Raw genomic sequence first — 15,612 nt, 5'->3', positions numbered from 1 at the left:
GTCGATTCCGAATCAGGTTTTTTAGTTAAGATTCTTGACTAATTATATTAGGTAACTAATAAGAAAATATAGTATGTTGCAAAATTTAAGAATATAGTTTAAAAAAATTTCTGAAATGCATATGTCACAAGTGTATATCTATGCAACTTGAAATAATTACCAAAATTTTGTTAAATTAAATTAATATTAAATATAAATATGATTACAAAAAATAACACAAATATAAAAATTAAATTTATTTAAAAAAAATTAAAACAAAAATATATATTTGCCTTTTCAGAATCTAGTGTTTCATTAAAGAAGTAAATATACATTTATACATTTAGAGTTAATTAATCTAGACCTTAGGATTTAGAATTAAAGGTAGATTTTTGAGTTTAGGGTTTAGAGTTAAGGGTTGGGTTTTTTTGGAATGTGATTTCAAATAAAAAAAATTAAAAAAGATATTAAATTTTTCAAAATAAAAAAAAGAAGCTATTTTGTCATTTTATTTTTTGAATGCTGTTTTGTGATAAAAACTTAAAAATTGTTATTTGAAAGAATTGGTCAAATTTTTATCTTTTTCCATTTACTTTGTTTTCCATTTTAGTTATTATTTGAATTTTACTTATTATTTGATTTTTAATATTTATGAAAAATTCAAACCACTTAAAGATTAACACATGGCTGAGAATATCTAGTGAAAATCTACAAGTTTCTATTTTGAAATATTATTCCCTAACACCTCTATTTTTCAATCTTTTCTTTTGATGTTTAGATATCTTCTTTTTTTTAGGTTTAGATATCTATAGGTTTTTTTTTTTTTTTTTTTTTTTTTTTTTTTAATAAATTCTTTTATTCATTCATATCAGACACATTACAAAAAAGTCAAGCCCAAAACATATATACCCTGGCCTGGTAAGCGCCTACAATTCTACTAATCCAAAAAGAAAAGAAATCCCCTTCATCTTCCAGTCCACATGTACTCCCTGCACAACACTTCAAACACTTTAGACTGAGAAGAAGGACATCCAAGTAGCAAGCACAGAGTCCTGTCCTGCTGGAGTTAACTGTCTGCGAGCCAACGGATCTAAACGGAGCTTAACAGTCTGCTGAATTTCTGCAATCAGAGTCCCTGCTGGCTTCACCTCAGCTGTGTGAATACGCTTGTTTCTCTCTTTCCAAACCAAGTAGACTACAGCTTGGTGAATGAGTCTAATAATCAGGATCACATTCTTGTCTCTTGATGGATCTTTCAGCCATCTCAACACTTCATCAAACCCCTGTGGAGGAGTAAGCTGCATCCGAGAAATAAAGAACATCCAAATCTGATTACTAAAGGAGCAATCGAAAAACAGGTGCTGCCGGTTCTCATCATTACCTGCACGTCCAAGTCCCATCGTCTGCTAATAAACGATCATGAATAGAGCAGAAAATCCAGCTTCCATCCCAATAGATCTCATTCTTGAGATACTCTCGAGATTGCCTTCAAAATCAGTAGGAAGGTTTCTGTAACATCCCGAGTTGTGATATGTGAAAAAAGGCTTAAGAGAATTGATTTGGCTACCTATGTCACCAAAGTTGACTTACCTTTTCCGGAGCACATCCTGAAAGAACTCCAGAGTTAAGCGTGCTTGAGCTGGAGTAGTGGAAGGATGGGTGACCTATCGGGAAGTGATTCGCGATAGCGTGTGAGTGAGGCCAAAGCACGGGGAAAGGTCGGGTGGTGATTGCAGGGTCAGTAAACAATGATTTCGAGCCTTTGAAAAATTAACGGACCGACCGTCAGACGGGATGGGGCCCACGGGCCGAGAGAGCGGGCGTGGGTGGCCCATTAGCCGTGGGCGGGTCGGGGCGTTACAAGTGGTATCAGAGCCAGGTTAGCTATCTCAGTTCCGACCTGAGAGGCGTCTTGAGACCTGTCGGGGGCGCAACGAGGACGTTGCGTTCTTTGAGAGGGGGTGAATTGTAACATCCCGAGTTGTGATATGTGAAAAAAGGCTTAAGAGAATTGATTTGGCTACCTATGTCACCAAAGTTGACTTACCTTTTCCGGAGCACATCCTGAAAGAACTCCAGAGTTAAGCGTGCTTGAGCTGGAGTAGTGGAAGGATGGGTGACCTATCGGGAAGTGATTCGCGATAGCGTGTGAGTGAGGCCAAAGCACGGGGAAAGGTCGGGTGGTGATTGCAGGGTCAGTAAACAATGATTTCGAGCCTTTGAAAAATTAACGGACCGACCGTCAGACGGGATGGGGCCCACGGGCCGAGAGAGCGGGCGTGGGTGGCCCATTAGCCGTGGGCGGGTCGGGGCGTTACAGTTTCATTGAGTGTCCAAGTTATGGCGAACCATGCTTAGTTGTCCATATTTCAAAGAGTTGTACTTGACCAGGTCATCTGCTGGACCACGTCTCTTATTCGCAGTCGACAAAGTTGGTGAGGAACTACACTTCTACTCGTCGCCACAGCCTCAGATTCCTTATGACAAGTCTTCGCTTGTAGAAGCCGCCGATTATCATACGAAGTTCCCTTCAAGACGTTGTAACTATGCATCTGGTTTGATATGTTTCAGTGGAAAGTGCCACTCAAGAAAGGATGCACTGACTCTGATATGTAATCCTATCACGGGAAGTATGCGGAGTTACCTAAAGTGATCATGTACAATACGTCAAAAGCCTTTCTAGGGTTTGATCCAGTTGACAGACAATTCAAGATATTGGTAGAGCATTTGCCTTATCCTTCAGCAAGGGATCGTCGTCATATAACTTTGACATTACGAGTTCCAAAACTTGGGTGGAGGAGTAACATCGGTTGTCCAAAATACTACAGTTATTATTGGTCTGAAGGAATATGCATCAATGGAGATATATATTACGTAGCTAGGACTCATGAAAATAACATACTAGTGATAGTTTGTTTTGTTGTTAGGTATGAGGAGTTCAAGGTTATTGAAGCAGAATGCTTTACTCATAAAACTCCGACATTTATAAATTATAAAGGTAAATTAGGTGGGATTAATTGGGAATCTGGTGACACTGGTGCCAAGTTGCGTATGTGGGTTCTACATGATGTCGAGAAGCAAGAATGGTCCAGTTATGTCTACCCTTTGCCTGAGAATGATGTCATTAAACTCCACGAATTTACCGTTGCTGGAATGACTATTAGAGGTGAATTTGTTTTGTTCTTGCTCGATACATTTAAACGGTTTTATGTTTTCTACTTCAATCCCGAAAAGAACACTCTCAGGAGTGTTGAAATCCAAGGCTTTGGTGAGAATGTTAGTAGTGTTAAAGTCTTTGTGGACCATGTGGAGGATTTCAACTTTTTTTAAAAGAGAGTCTATCTAGTTTGGCTGTGATGTTGTGACGTATCTCATCTTCAAGCTTTGTTTGTAAACTCTTATCATTCTGTTGGTTTATCATATATTATATACTTTCTTTCGGATTTTCATCTCCATACTCTCACTTCAAAACAAAAATAATGGTTAGACATTATAGTATTCAACATTTTATCGTTTGGTTAACCGGCAACCACGGTTGAGTTCAATAGAAAATTCATTATCTTAAGAGTTTTTGAATAATCTTGCACACTAACAAAAGCCCAAGCTTTTTCTTTTGGGAAAATTGCTAAAAGAGAACAAAAAAACAAGGTTATTGTCTCTTTGGTATAAAACTAATTTTTTTCCAATTTTTCTCCTTTTTATCTTTTATATTTCTGAAAGCTAATGAAATAAATAATTTTGTTAATCAAAAAAATTATTAAAAATATAAACAATTAATAAAACATCCATATACACAAGCTGGTAATTTTCTTTTGTTCAAAAACTTGGTAAATAAGATTTTTAAAATACGTTCTACTAAAAATAGAATGCGTCTTCTACGAAAAATGGTATAGTAGAAAACAATTTCTAAAATAAACACATTCATCTATTTCTTTTAGAATGCTCATTTTACTATTTACTAAATTTCTAAAAAAGAGGAATGCGCATTCTACTAATCGTAAAGGTATCCACTTTCCTTCCGAATGCATCTTCTACTTTTATAAAGTATTCTAAATTTTGGGGAATGTGTTTTCTACAATGTACTCTTATGTCTACTCAAAGTATAAAGTGTATTCAGAATTTTTACCATTCTTCCAAACTTTTAGAAGTTGCCTTTTACGGATAAAAATACCTAATTTTTTGCGAAAATTAATGAAATTTCAGTTAAGGAAATATTCTAAAAATCTCCTAAAAATATTCTAACTTCCTAAAACGTGTTATGGTCGATTTTACTTGAATTGTTTTTAAAAAAACGATTCTCCCTTCTCTTCTTCATCAATCTATGGTTTTTCTATAGTTTTTCTTTTGATTCTTCTCACAAACTCTTGTTTTCTATGATGCATATTTATACCCTTTTTCTTTTTTTGTTTTCGATTGCCTTTCAAATGTTTTTTTCCCTTTTTTCCATTAACTTTAAAAAAAAAATTCAAATTAACTTTTAAATTGTGTTTAATTAGATTAAATATATGGTTAGTTTTGGGATTATTAAAAAAATTATACTATTAAGACAACTTCATGTTTGTTTTATACCAAGGGGACATCAACCTTGTTTTTTTGTTCTCTTTTGGCAATTTTTCCTTTTCTTTTTAACTGAAATAACATATAAAAGAATATGAGAATCAAACAACAAACAAAGAAAGATAGATCCAAGCTATTGACAACTTAAACAAACTCATACCAGTTATAGTTTTATAAGTTACCAGTTATAGATTTATTTGTTATCAACTTAAACAAACTCATACCAGATATAGTTTTATCTCTAAAAAGTAACAAATCTTGCAAATATAAAATGAGTATCTAAACTTATTAATGATAATATACTAAAATTTTGAGTTATTTATTTGAATTTAATATTATAAAAAACTCAAACCACTTAAAGATTAACACATGGCTGAGAATATCTAATGAAAAACTACAAGTTTCTATTTGGAAATACTATTACTAAACACTTCTATTTTTTTTTTTTACATTTTCCTTTGATGTTTAGATATCTATAGAGTTCAATGGAGATGCTCTTACTTAGGTCTCTATATATAATGGTACCTTTGTGAGTTGTATTCTCTAGATATCTCTCTCCTTCCCATCAGCGGTTAATGGAGCAATCATGAATAGAGCAGAAAATTCAGATTCCATCCCAATAGATCTCATTCTAGAGATACTCTCAAGATTGCCTTCAAAATCAGTAGGGAGGTTTCATTGCGTGTCCAAGCTATGGCGATCCATGCTTAGTTGTCCATATTTCAAAGAGTTGTACTTGACCAGGTCATCTGCTCGACCACGTCTCTTATTTGTTGTCCACAGCGTTGGTGAGGAAGAGGAAGAGGAACTACACTTCTACTCGTCCTCACAGCCTTCAATTCCTTATGACAAGTCGTCTCTTGTAGTAGCCGCCGATTATCATACGACGTTCACTTCAGAACTTTGTAACTATGCATCTGGTTTGATATGTTTCCGTGGAAAGGGCTGCTCAGAGGAGGAAGCAATGCCTATGATATGTAATCCTATGACGGGACAGTATGCGGAGTTACCTAAAGTGATCATGTACATTCCATCAAAAGCTGTTTTAGGGTTTGATCCAATTGACAAACAATTCAAGATATTGGTAGAGCATTTTCCTTATTCTTCTGCAACTAATCGTCATATAATTTTGACATTAGGAGTGCCAAAACTTGGGTGGAGGAGTGACATCTGTTGTCCAAAATATTATGGATATTTGTCTGAAGGAATATGCATCAGTGGAGTTGTATACTACCTACATTGTGCAAGGTATTCAAAAGGAGTATATGAAATAGTTTGTTTTGATGTTAGGTATGAGGAGTTCAAGGTTATTGAAGCACAATGCTTTAATCATGAAACTCCGACATTGATAAACTATAAGGGTAAATTAGGTGGGATTACTGGGAATCTTAATGACAGTGGTGCCATTGAGTTGCGTATGTGGGTTCTACATGATGTCGAGAAACAAGAATGGTCGGAATATGTCTATACTTTGCCTGAGAATGATGACATTAAACTCCACGATTTTACCGTTGCTGGAATGACCACTAGAGGTGAATTTGTTTTGTCTATGATCGATACATTTAAACCTTTTTATGTTTTCTACTTCAATCCCGAAAAGAACGCTCTCAGGAGTGTTGAAATCCAAGGCTTTCGTGAGAATGTTAGTAGTGTTAAAGTCTTAGTGGACCATGTGGAGGATTTCAACTTTTTTTTTAAAAGAGAGTCTAGCTAGTTTGGCTGTGATGTTCTTGTGACTTATCTCATCTTCATGTGGCTTATCATATATCATATACTCTCTTTCGGGTTTTCATCTCTACGCTCTCACTTGAAAACAAAAATAATATTTGACATTATAGTATTCAATATTATGATTACATGTCTCGTTTGGTTGAGTTCAATAGAAAATTCATTTTATTAAGAGTTTTTGAATAATCTTGCACACAAACAAAAGCCGAAGCTTTTCTTATTATCTGAAAGAACATAAAATAATATGCAAACCAAACAACAAACAAAGAAACATCAAAGCTAAGATTTGTCTTCAGTTGACAACTCCAAAGTCTTATATTTGGATCATGACTCCGATACTTCTATTTATGCTAAAACATAATACATAACATGTAATCACACGCATTACATTTCATTCTTTTTAGCATAGAGTAACGTCTTTGTATTTTTAACAAAGAAATTCATGTAACATTCAAATTCATTATGAAATCAAATCTATTAGTACATCCGTATGATTGAATAACAATTGATTTGAATTAGAATTTATGAATCATTACACCAATAACACATGATTTCAATACATATTTTAAAATCATAAAACCAATAACACTAAATTTAGTTTGGATTTTCAAATCCATCAAAACATACCAACCAATAATCCCTACTTAGTTAAATTCTCTTTATTCTTTAACATTTAACTTATGTACATTGTCATTTTTTATATTTTTAAAATTATTAACGATTTATTTCTTGTTAAATCCAGAAAGAAACAAATAAGTAGCCAATATTTATCTTTTTTCCAATTACTTTTTTTTCATTTTTTCATTTTATTTTATTATTCTATAAGTTACCTGTTATAGCTTTTTTGACATCAACTTAAACAAATTCATACCAATTATAGTTTTATCTCTAAAAAGTAACATATCTTGCAAATATAAAATGAGTATATAAACTTATTAATGATAATATACTAAAATTTTGAGTTATTTATTTGAATTTAATATTATAAAAAAGTCAAACCACTTAAAGATTAACACATGGCTGAGAATATCTAATGAAAAACTACAAGTTTTTATTTTGAAATACTATTCCTTAACACTTCTATTTTTACATTTTCCTTTGATGTTTAGATATCTATAGACTTTAATGGAGATGCTCTTACTTAGGTCTCTATATATAATGGTACCTGTGTGAGTTGTTTTCTCTGGATATCTCTCTCCTTCCCATCAGCGGTTAATAGAGCGATCATGAATAGAGCAGAAAATTCAGATTCCATCCCAATAGATCTCATTCTAGAGATACTCTCAAGACTGCCTTCAAAATCAGTAGGGAGGTTTCATTGCGTGTCCAAGTTATGGCGAACCATGCTTAGTAGTCCATATTTCAAAGATTTGTACTTGACCAGGTCATCTTCTCGACCACGTCTCTTATTCGCAGTCGACAAAGTTGGTGAGGAACTACACTTCTACTCGTCGCCACAGCCTCAGATTCCTTATGAAAACTCTTCTCTTGTAGTATCCGCCGATTATCATACAACGTTCCCTTCAGAAAATTGTAACTATGCATCTGGTTTGATATGTTTCCGTGGAAAGGGCCGCTCAGGGGAGGATGCAATGCCTCTGATATGTAATCCTATCACGGGACAGTATGCGGAGTTACCTAAAGTGATCATGCACAATACGCAGTGGCAGACCTATGTATAAAGAAGGGGGTTCAGCTGACACCCCTTAAATCTTATAAATCTGGTTTGTTAAATATGTACAACTGAATTTCGCTAGCTCTAGTGGTGTTTTGACTTCGGCTGACACCCCTAAACCAGGGTTCAAACCTCTCTTGACACCCACTTTTTTCTTTTTTTAGTTTTGATTTTAAAGCCCAATTAATTTCTGACCCAGGTTTATAAAAATCCTGGGTCCGCCACTGACAATACGTCAGAAGCCTTTTTAGGGTTTGATCCAGTTGACAAACAATTCAAAATATTGGTAGATCATCATCCTTATTTTCCTCCAAGGGATCGTCATATAATTTTGACATTAGGAGTTCAAAAACTTGGGTGGAGGAGAGGAGTGACATCGTTTGTCCAAAATACTACAGTTATTATTGGTCTAAAGGAATATGCATCAGTGGCGATATATATTACGTAGCTCTTGAAAAAAACATACTAGTGATAGTTTGTTTTGATGTTAGGCATGAGGAGTTCAAGGTTATTGAAGCAGAATGCTTTAATCGTAAAACTCCGACATTGATAAATTATAAGGGTAAATTAGGTGGGATTAATTGGGAGTCTGGCGACAGTGGTGCCATTGAGCTGCGTATGTGGGTTCTACATGACGTCGATAAAAAAGAATGGTCCAAGTATGTCTACCCTTTGCCTCAGAATGATGTCATTAAACTCCAAGAATTTACCGTGGCTGGAATGACTACTAGAGGTGAATTTGTTTTGTTCTTGCTCGATACATTTAAACGGTTTTATGTTTTATATTTCAATGCCGAAAAGAACACTCTCAGGAGTGTTGAAATCCAAGGTTTTGGTGAGAATGTTAGTAGTGTTAAAGTCTTTGTGGACCATGTGGAGGATTTCAACTTTTTAAAAGGAGAGTCTAGCTAGTTTGGCTGTGATGCTGTGACTTATCTCATCTTCAAGGTTTATTGTAAACTCTTACCATTCTGTTGGCTTATCATATATTATATACTTTCTTTCGGGTTTTCATCTCCATACTCTCACTTGAAAACAAAAATAATGGTTAGACATTATAGTATTCAACATTTTATCGTTTGGTTAACCGGCAACCACGGTCGAGTTCAATAGAAAATTCATTATCTTAAGAGTTTTTGAGTAATCTTGCACACTAACAAAAGCCGAAGCTTTTTCTTTTTAACTGAAATAACATATAAAAGAATATGAGAATCAAACAACAAACAAAGAAAGATAGATCAAAGCTAAGATTTGTCTTCAGTTGACAAGTCCATAGTCTTATCTTCTTTCTTTTCTTCCATAGCCTTATATTTGGATCATCATGACTCTAATACTTCAATGTATGCTAAAACATAATACAAACATATAATCACACGCATTACATTTCATTTCTTTTAGCAAAGAATAACGTCTTGTGTAATGCAAAATATACACATATCATTTGATTTGATCATCCATGTCCACATGTCACAAACCCTGACTATTTCTTAGGCTGGCCTTGACCAGCTGCCGAGCCACCTTTACCTCCTCCAGCAGCACCGCTAGTTCCAGCACCACCGGCAGCACCACCAGCTCCACCGGCGGGAGCACCTCCGGCTTCAACCGTGGTAACTTTAAACCTTTTATCTCTTAACTCTGTTGAGCCCAAATTGACACTTAGACTCCTTTGCATAGTCTTTGACTTTGTAAGAGGACGAGAATCTTTTTTAAACTGAGACATAGCGTCTCCGATCTTGGTAAAGAAACCAAGAAACTCGTCTTTGGCTCCACCTGGAAACATCTTCTTCAGAACCTGAAGCTGCCCCACATAAAGCTCTCTCATATACTCTAGTAACATCAAGACTCTCATGTCCACCTTGGATCCTTCATCATCACCATCACCATAGTTAACATCATCATGACGTTCTTCATAAACTCTGTGGTAGATATCTCCCATGTCGCTGTATTGTCTCTTCATGCTTCCACTTCTTAGCCTCGTGGATTCAGAATCATCGAACAATCCGAAGAAGAGACTGTTCTTGCAGCTTTTGTCTTCTTCGTCTTCTGTGGAATGATAACTCAGAGAGTTGATGCTAAGATCATGTTTCTTCCCCATAGACACAATAAAAAGTTGATTCTCCCAAGTCTTTTGCGCAGCGTATCTTTGTGTTTCTGTGTTTATTTTGCTTTGTTTAGAATGTGTTTCAAGATCTGAGGAGGATCTTTAGATATAAAAAGATGAAAGTATGATAGATTTGGAAGCAAGCTTGTTTCCAGACTTGTCAACACGACGTTGGCACGACTTCTTCCAACGTTGACTAGATACGGGTCCAAAGCATTTGATTTTGTGTTTGGTTTTCAGCCAATAGTGAGGTGACAGTTGTATGGATTTTTGCCACGTTGTCACCATTCTTGAGTTCTTGGGAGATAAGTGATACATTCATTACACATTCATCATAATTTCGAAGACGTGTAGAAGAAGTTGACGATTATTATATATTAAAGTACTCATAATGGAGGAGGCCTATCTAATTAAACTTATGTTTATGCTTTTGATGGATTATGTTGAGGAGGGCAAAGTTTGCACGATAATTCTAACTTCTATGACTAAACTAAACTAAACTATATGATACAACCCATAACTATAACTAACTATATGATTATGAAAAAAAACTATATGATTATGTAGGAATTTTATTAGTAACTAAAAACAAATTTTAATTTATATCTAATATTAAAACTATGATTAATTTTAATTGTTTTTGGACAGATTCTGCTGCAACAACTTCCAATAGAAAACATTCAAAATTTCAAATTTTCAAAATTCAATTCATTACAATTCTGTTGCATGTCGCTAAAAAGTACTCTATTCATATTTTTAGAAAAGTAGTGTAAATATTCTATTTTGTTATTCAAGAATTCAAATATAACTACTTTGTATCCTCCTTATTCTAGAAAAGTCATATTATACTTTCTGGACACACCTTTGTGGACTAAAACCAAAGAAATAATCGTCGGTTCTCCGATAACGAAATGCTTTTGGTATGGTTTTGATTATAGATCTATGCAGATACCAAACTTGTTTATTATATTCAAATATACAAATCAAACATTTAAAACTATATAATATGAGAGCCCTCTTCGTTGCGTTAAGGTCTGTGACTGGTGGTGTTGATTCCACCTAGTAGTAGCAGTTTTAGCTAGAAGAACCAACTTGGCAGCGGTTTAGTTCATCACCATTAGGCATTAGCAGCAGTTTTAACCGGAGAACCCCACTTGGCTTATGGTAGTATTTCTAGCTGAGACAACAATCACTAATTTTAATCTAAAAACTAAACTATAATATTTATAAAAGACCTAATCAGTTTGGATAATGTTTATTTGATAATTATTTCAAATAAATATGTATACTTTTAAGGAGTAACGATTCGTATTATAATTTTATACAATCTAAATAATTTTCAATAGTTAATGGATTATTTTATTTTTCATATTATCTGAATCATTATGTTTAAAAGAAAATTTATAACGGAAACTAAAACGCTCATTTGATTTGAAAACAGAGTATAAGAGGTAGAAATTTCATAATTTATATGTTGAATTTCAACTACAATTTTGAGTAATTTAATATATTTTACTAACTGATAAAGTAGAATAGATCATGAAAAAATGTTAATCAATCTTATATTTTCAACAAGAATAACAAAATAGTCAATCTACTTTCAGTTTAAAATAAAAATATTTTCCAAATTAATAAATTTTTAACTATTTTTCATTTGCATACTCGCCCTACGCCCAGTTTGATATATAAAAGTAGTGAACTGATTTTTGGAAAGATAAGATCTGATTTTGAAGAAGCCGAGAAATACATCTCAAATTTCTGGTTTAGTATATAACTTGTATAATTTCATTGGTTTAATAATATTGTAAACAGACTTGATTAAATGGCAATGGCAGTTTTTGTAATTATATAATTAGATACTTTCGACAGAAGAAACCTAAAAAAATATAACCCTAGAAGTTGAGAGAAACAAACTTGTTCTTGTTGACTTAAGCTTGAAGTTAACTTAGATTGTAAGCTTTCCTAATGAGTTTAGGATCAAGAAAATGAAATATATGTTTCCTAATGAGTTTAGAAAAATATGAATTATACATAAGGAGATACCATGATGTGGTATAACTTAAAGAGATTTATGAGAAAGCTTTAGTTTTGAGAAAATTTATAAAGCAATAAGTTTGTGTTTGATATTGATCACCTAGTGTTGGGTTTCAATAGTTCTTCGATTCATTGATTGCTGGCATGAAGAAACTAAATGGAATGTGTGCATAAGAATATGTAAATATATGGTCTCTACAAATTAATAAAATTTCAAAGTCCTATAGAAGTTTTACTGTACAAGTAGTGAACAGATTTTTGGAAAGATAAAATTTCAAAGTCCTATAAAGTTAAAATGCCCCTTTGTATCGACTCAGAAGGTAACTCTCGTTTCTAATTTTATCATTTTGAAATCTAAATGAGAGATCTGAATCTCTTATTTTCATCTCAGGTGACATAGAGATCTATGGATCTCCCGATGTTGTTATCCGCAGGTGTGCACGGGCTAAATCCCCATCCTTATACCGGATTCTTACACCCTCACCACCTCCATCCCCATTGCTCTCTCCCACACCTTCTCCAGCGACAATTCCAACTCCCCATTTCCACGAATTTTCCCTGGTTCAATTGAGTATTATACTGGTCGCTTGATTGAATTTGTCTCAGCTCAAGATCTCAGTCCAACCGGGACTCTTCCAGCAGGGCTCTGGAGTCCTCAACCAGGTCTCTATACAACCTATACTCCTCATGTTGGTCTCTGGACTCCTCCACCAGTGCTCTTGACACCTCCACATCGTCCTCCTCAAGCACAACAAAGTGAATCAGCGGATCAGATATGAATGTAGACTGGTTCAATCTTATGCCTCAGTATGGTTGATAAACATCTTTAACTCTTTTTATACTGCAATTATAGACATATGTGATTAAGTGATGGGACTGAACTTTGTTACATGAAATTTTAAGGAAAGCGCTTTATAGTTAGTTGTTTGCACTATTGCATATAGCATGTGTGGTTTAACTTCCAAATGGTGTTTGATGCATATAAAAAGCTTGTAAATGGCCGAGGTATGTGTCAATAATTTGAGTTGTCTGCGAGTGTTTTTTTTTAACTCTTTTTTTGTGTGTCAACTACTGTTTTTTACTTTCATCACTACAATAGATACAAACAGTTTAAAAACGTCTTTCAGATCTTTAAAATGATTAGAGAGGCTGTATGTAGACTAAAGATTTTGATATATGAGGAGGAGTATATGATAAGTGTACTAAACACTTTTTTTACTATATGAAAGATGTAAGACAAAAAGAGGAGGAGTCAAAACAAAATGAGGCTCTTTGTGATTACCTCACATAGAAAAGTTAAATTTGAAATAAAAATCATAGACTGACTACTATCCAAACCATCACCCTAAAGGTTTCTCTCTCTGACGCTCTTCCCTAGGTGGCCTCCTCCATGGATTTCCTTTTCAGGTTCAATCCAGTTCTCCAGACCCCAACACTTTGAAGCAGCTCTCCCATGGCTCCGATGGTGATGGTGTCCCGTCTTTCGTCACTCCGTCCCTCGTCTCCTCCGTTGTGACCCCGCCCTCCTCCAGATCCGCCGCCATCTCTGCCTTCTCCGGTGCCGTTCGAAGCTCTCTCTCCGCAACCGTGTTCGTCGTCTCTTGCGCAAGCTCTCACTCCGCACGAACCACCAGATCCACCGCCGTGTTTGTTTTCTCCGGTGCCGTTCGAAGCTCTCTCCCGGCCAGAACCACCGGATCCTCTCGACGCTTCATTCCGCCTCGTTGTTCACCTGCACTTTGACACACCATTCACCCTCTCTCAAGCGTATATTCAGAATCTGGAAACTCGATTTCCAAATCTGGCCAGTGGTGGTGTTGTTTCTTTTGTGTTCTTTGGTGCCACAAGATTTGGTTCTAAAGGTTTATATCCAGATCTTGTGGTTCGTGTTTGTGGAATCATCACTGTTCTTCGGCCATTCATACCATCTCCTCAAGCTCTTACCCATATATTAACTCTAAAGCCTCCATCTAGGATGACAACAAAGAAAAGTGGCGGTGGTGGTCTTCCGGTGTCTGCTAGCGACACTTCCTTCGCCTACGGGCTCCTTTCTCCTGTGGTATACAGGTATCTATTTGGGTGTGTCGATGACACTTCTTTCGCCTACGGGCTCCATTATCCTGTGATATACAGGTCTCTATTTGGGTGTTTCGACCTCCCTACCAGTCGTCCTTGTAAGGTCCTTCATGCTCATCTTAGCTCCTTATTTACTACTTATTCTGCTACTGTAGAATGGTTTAGACAGCTATCTGTATGGGTGATGTTGGAATTGAGGTTCATGATCTTAGCTGGTGATATACCGATGGGCTTAGCCTCATTTGGTTCTACCTTTGTGATCTTTAGTAGCATTTATATCGCCTTGGCGCGAGCGTCTGCAGTATGCAGTTCTCTTATGGGTTTCATTCCGGATGTTGGTGTTGTGTTTGTGTATCTCTCTTCTTGGTGGCAGGTAGAAGAGAAACTCATTGTCATCTTTGTCCCGATGAATATGGATGTGGCGGGTTTTAAGTTCCCGCTTGTCCCTCGTTTGAATCAGTCTTTTTTCCTAATATTTCTTCCTATATGGAGTAAATGGGATGAACAAGTTTCGTTGGTATTGCAAGGATCTTCTTCCCATCGAATGCTCTTCTCTGCGTATGGTGCAGTGTGTGTTGTCCTACGGGTTACACTAGATGCGGTCTTTAAAGAAGCTTATGATGTTGTTGTGGTACAATTTCATATGGCTCTTTCTTGTGATTTGTATCGCCATTCTATCCCTTATGTTGTTGTTGTTGTTTGTTTGGCTGTCAATAGCCTTTTTGTATCCTCTTTTGTTGGAGTGTAAACACATTTTAAATTAATGCAAGTTTAGTTTGATCAAAAAAAAAAAGTTAAATTTGATTTTAAAATCATGCATGAGAGAACCGAGGTGAGGAATGAACTTCAAAATCATACGATGCATTATGTATTATTCTGATGAAACACTCTCAGATTCTTTACTTGAATGCATTATATATGATGCATGGATCATTAGCATTCAAGCTTCAAAAATTCACCCATATCAACAAAACTAGTTATATCATGATATTAAACAATAAAAGAAGAACAACGACTGTTTGTTTGCAACATAAGTAAAATAATTCAGATATTGATACTCTCATACTCCTTATTCTAGAAAGCAATATGCGTGAGAAAGTCATATTATACTTTCTGGACACACCTTTGTGGACTAAAACCAGAAAAATAATCGTCGGTTCTCCAATAACGAAATGCTTTTGGTATGGCTTTGATTATAGATATTTGCAGATACCAAACTTGTTTATATACACTCAAATACAAATCAAACATTTAAAACTATATAATATGATAGCCCTCTTCGTTAATTTGTGGGGTCAGAGGAGCCAAAAAAAACTTGGAAGAGGACAAAAGAACATAATGCGCATTATCGCTCGTGTTACATGGAGAGGTTGGCTCCTCCCACCAATAATAAAAGAGAAACTGGACCGACCAAAATCAATATCTTTATCAGTGCTTGTCCAAATCACAAAGTTATATTCAA

General features: G+C 35.2%; 3 protein-coding genes and 2 pseudogenes across 3 annotated transcripts; 3 read left to right on the top strand and 2 right to left on the bottom strand.

The window, feature by feature from the left end:
- Positions 1-989: 989 nt before the first annotated feature.
- Positions 990-1,379, bottom strand: LOC106453415. Its single transcript, XM_013895663.1, has one exon. The coding sequence runs from the start codon at positions 1,377-1,379 to the stop codon at positions 990-992; it is 390 nt and encodes a 129-aa protein (XP_013751117.1).
- Positions 1,380-1,398: 19 nt separating this feature from the next.
- LOC106453416 lies at positions 1,399-3,429 on the top strand (annotated as a pseudogene).
- A 537-nt stretch (positions 3,430-3,966) lies between these two features.
- Positions 3,967-7,372, top strand: LOC106453417 (F-box protein At3g57590-like). The gene has a single exon (XM_048780513.1). The coding sequence runs from the start codon at positions 5,123-5,125 to the stop codon at positions 6,248-6,250; it is 1,128 nt and encodes a 375-aa protein (XP_048636470.1). The 5' UTR covers positions 3,967-5,122; the 3' UTR covers positions 6,251-7,372.
- Positions 7,373-7,411: 39 nt separating this feature from the next.
- LOC106453418 lies at positions 7,412-9,782 on the top strand (annotated as a pseudogene).
- On the bottom strand, positions 9,094-10,034 carry LOC106450970. The gene has a single exon (XM_013892804.3). It carries the CDS (start codon positions 10,032-10,034, stop codon positions 9,420-9,422), a length of 615 nt encoding a protein of 204 aa, XP_013748258.2. The 3' UTR covers positions 9,094-9,419.
- Between the last annotated feature and the right edge of the window lie 5,578 nt (positions 10,035-15,612).

The sequence above is a fragment of the Brassica napus genome, chromosome A5, assembly GCF_020379485.1.
Source record: "Brassica napus cultivar Da-Ae chromosome A5, Da-Ae, whole genome shotgun sequence".
NCBI classification, from domain to species: Eukaryota; Viridiplantae; Streptophyta; class Magnoliopsida; order Brassicales; family Brassicaceae; genus Brassica; species Brassica napus.
Note: the sequence above shows the minus strand (reverse complement) of the source record. Positions and strands in the feature narration are given on the sequence as shown.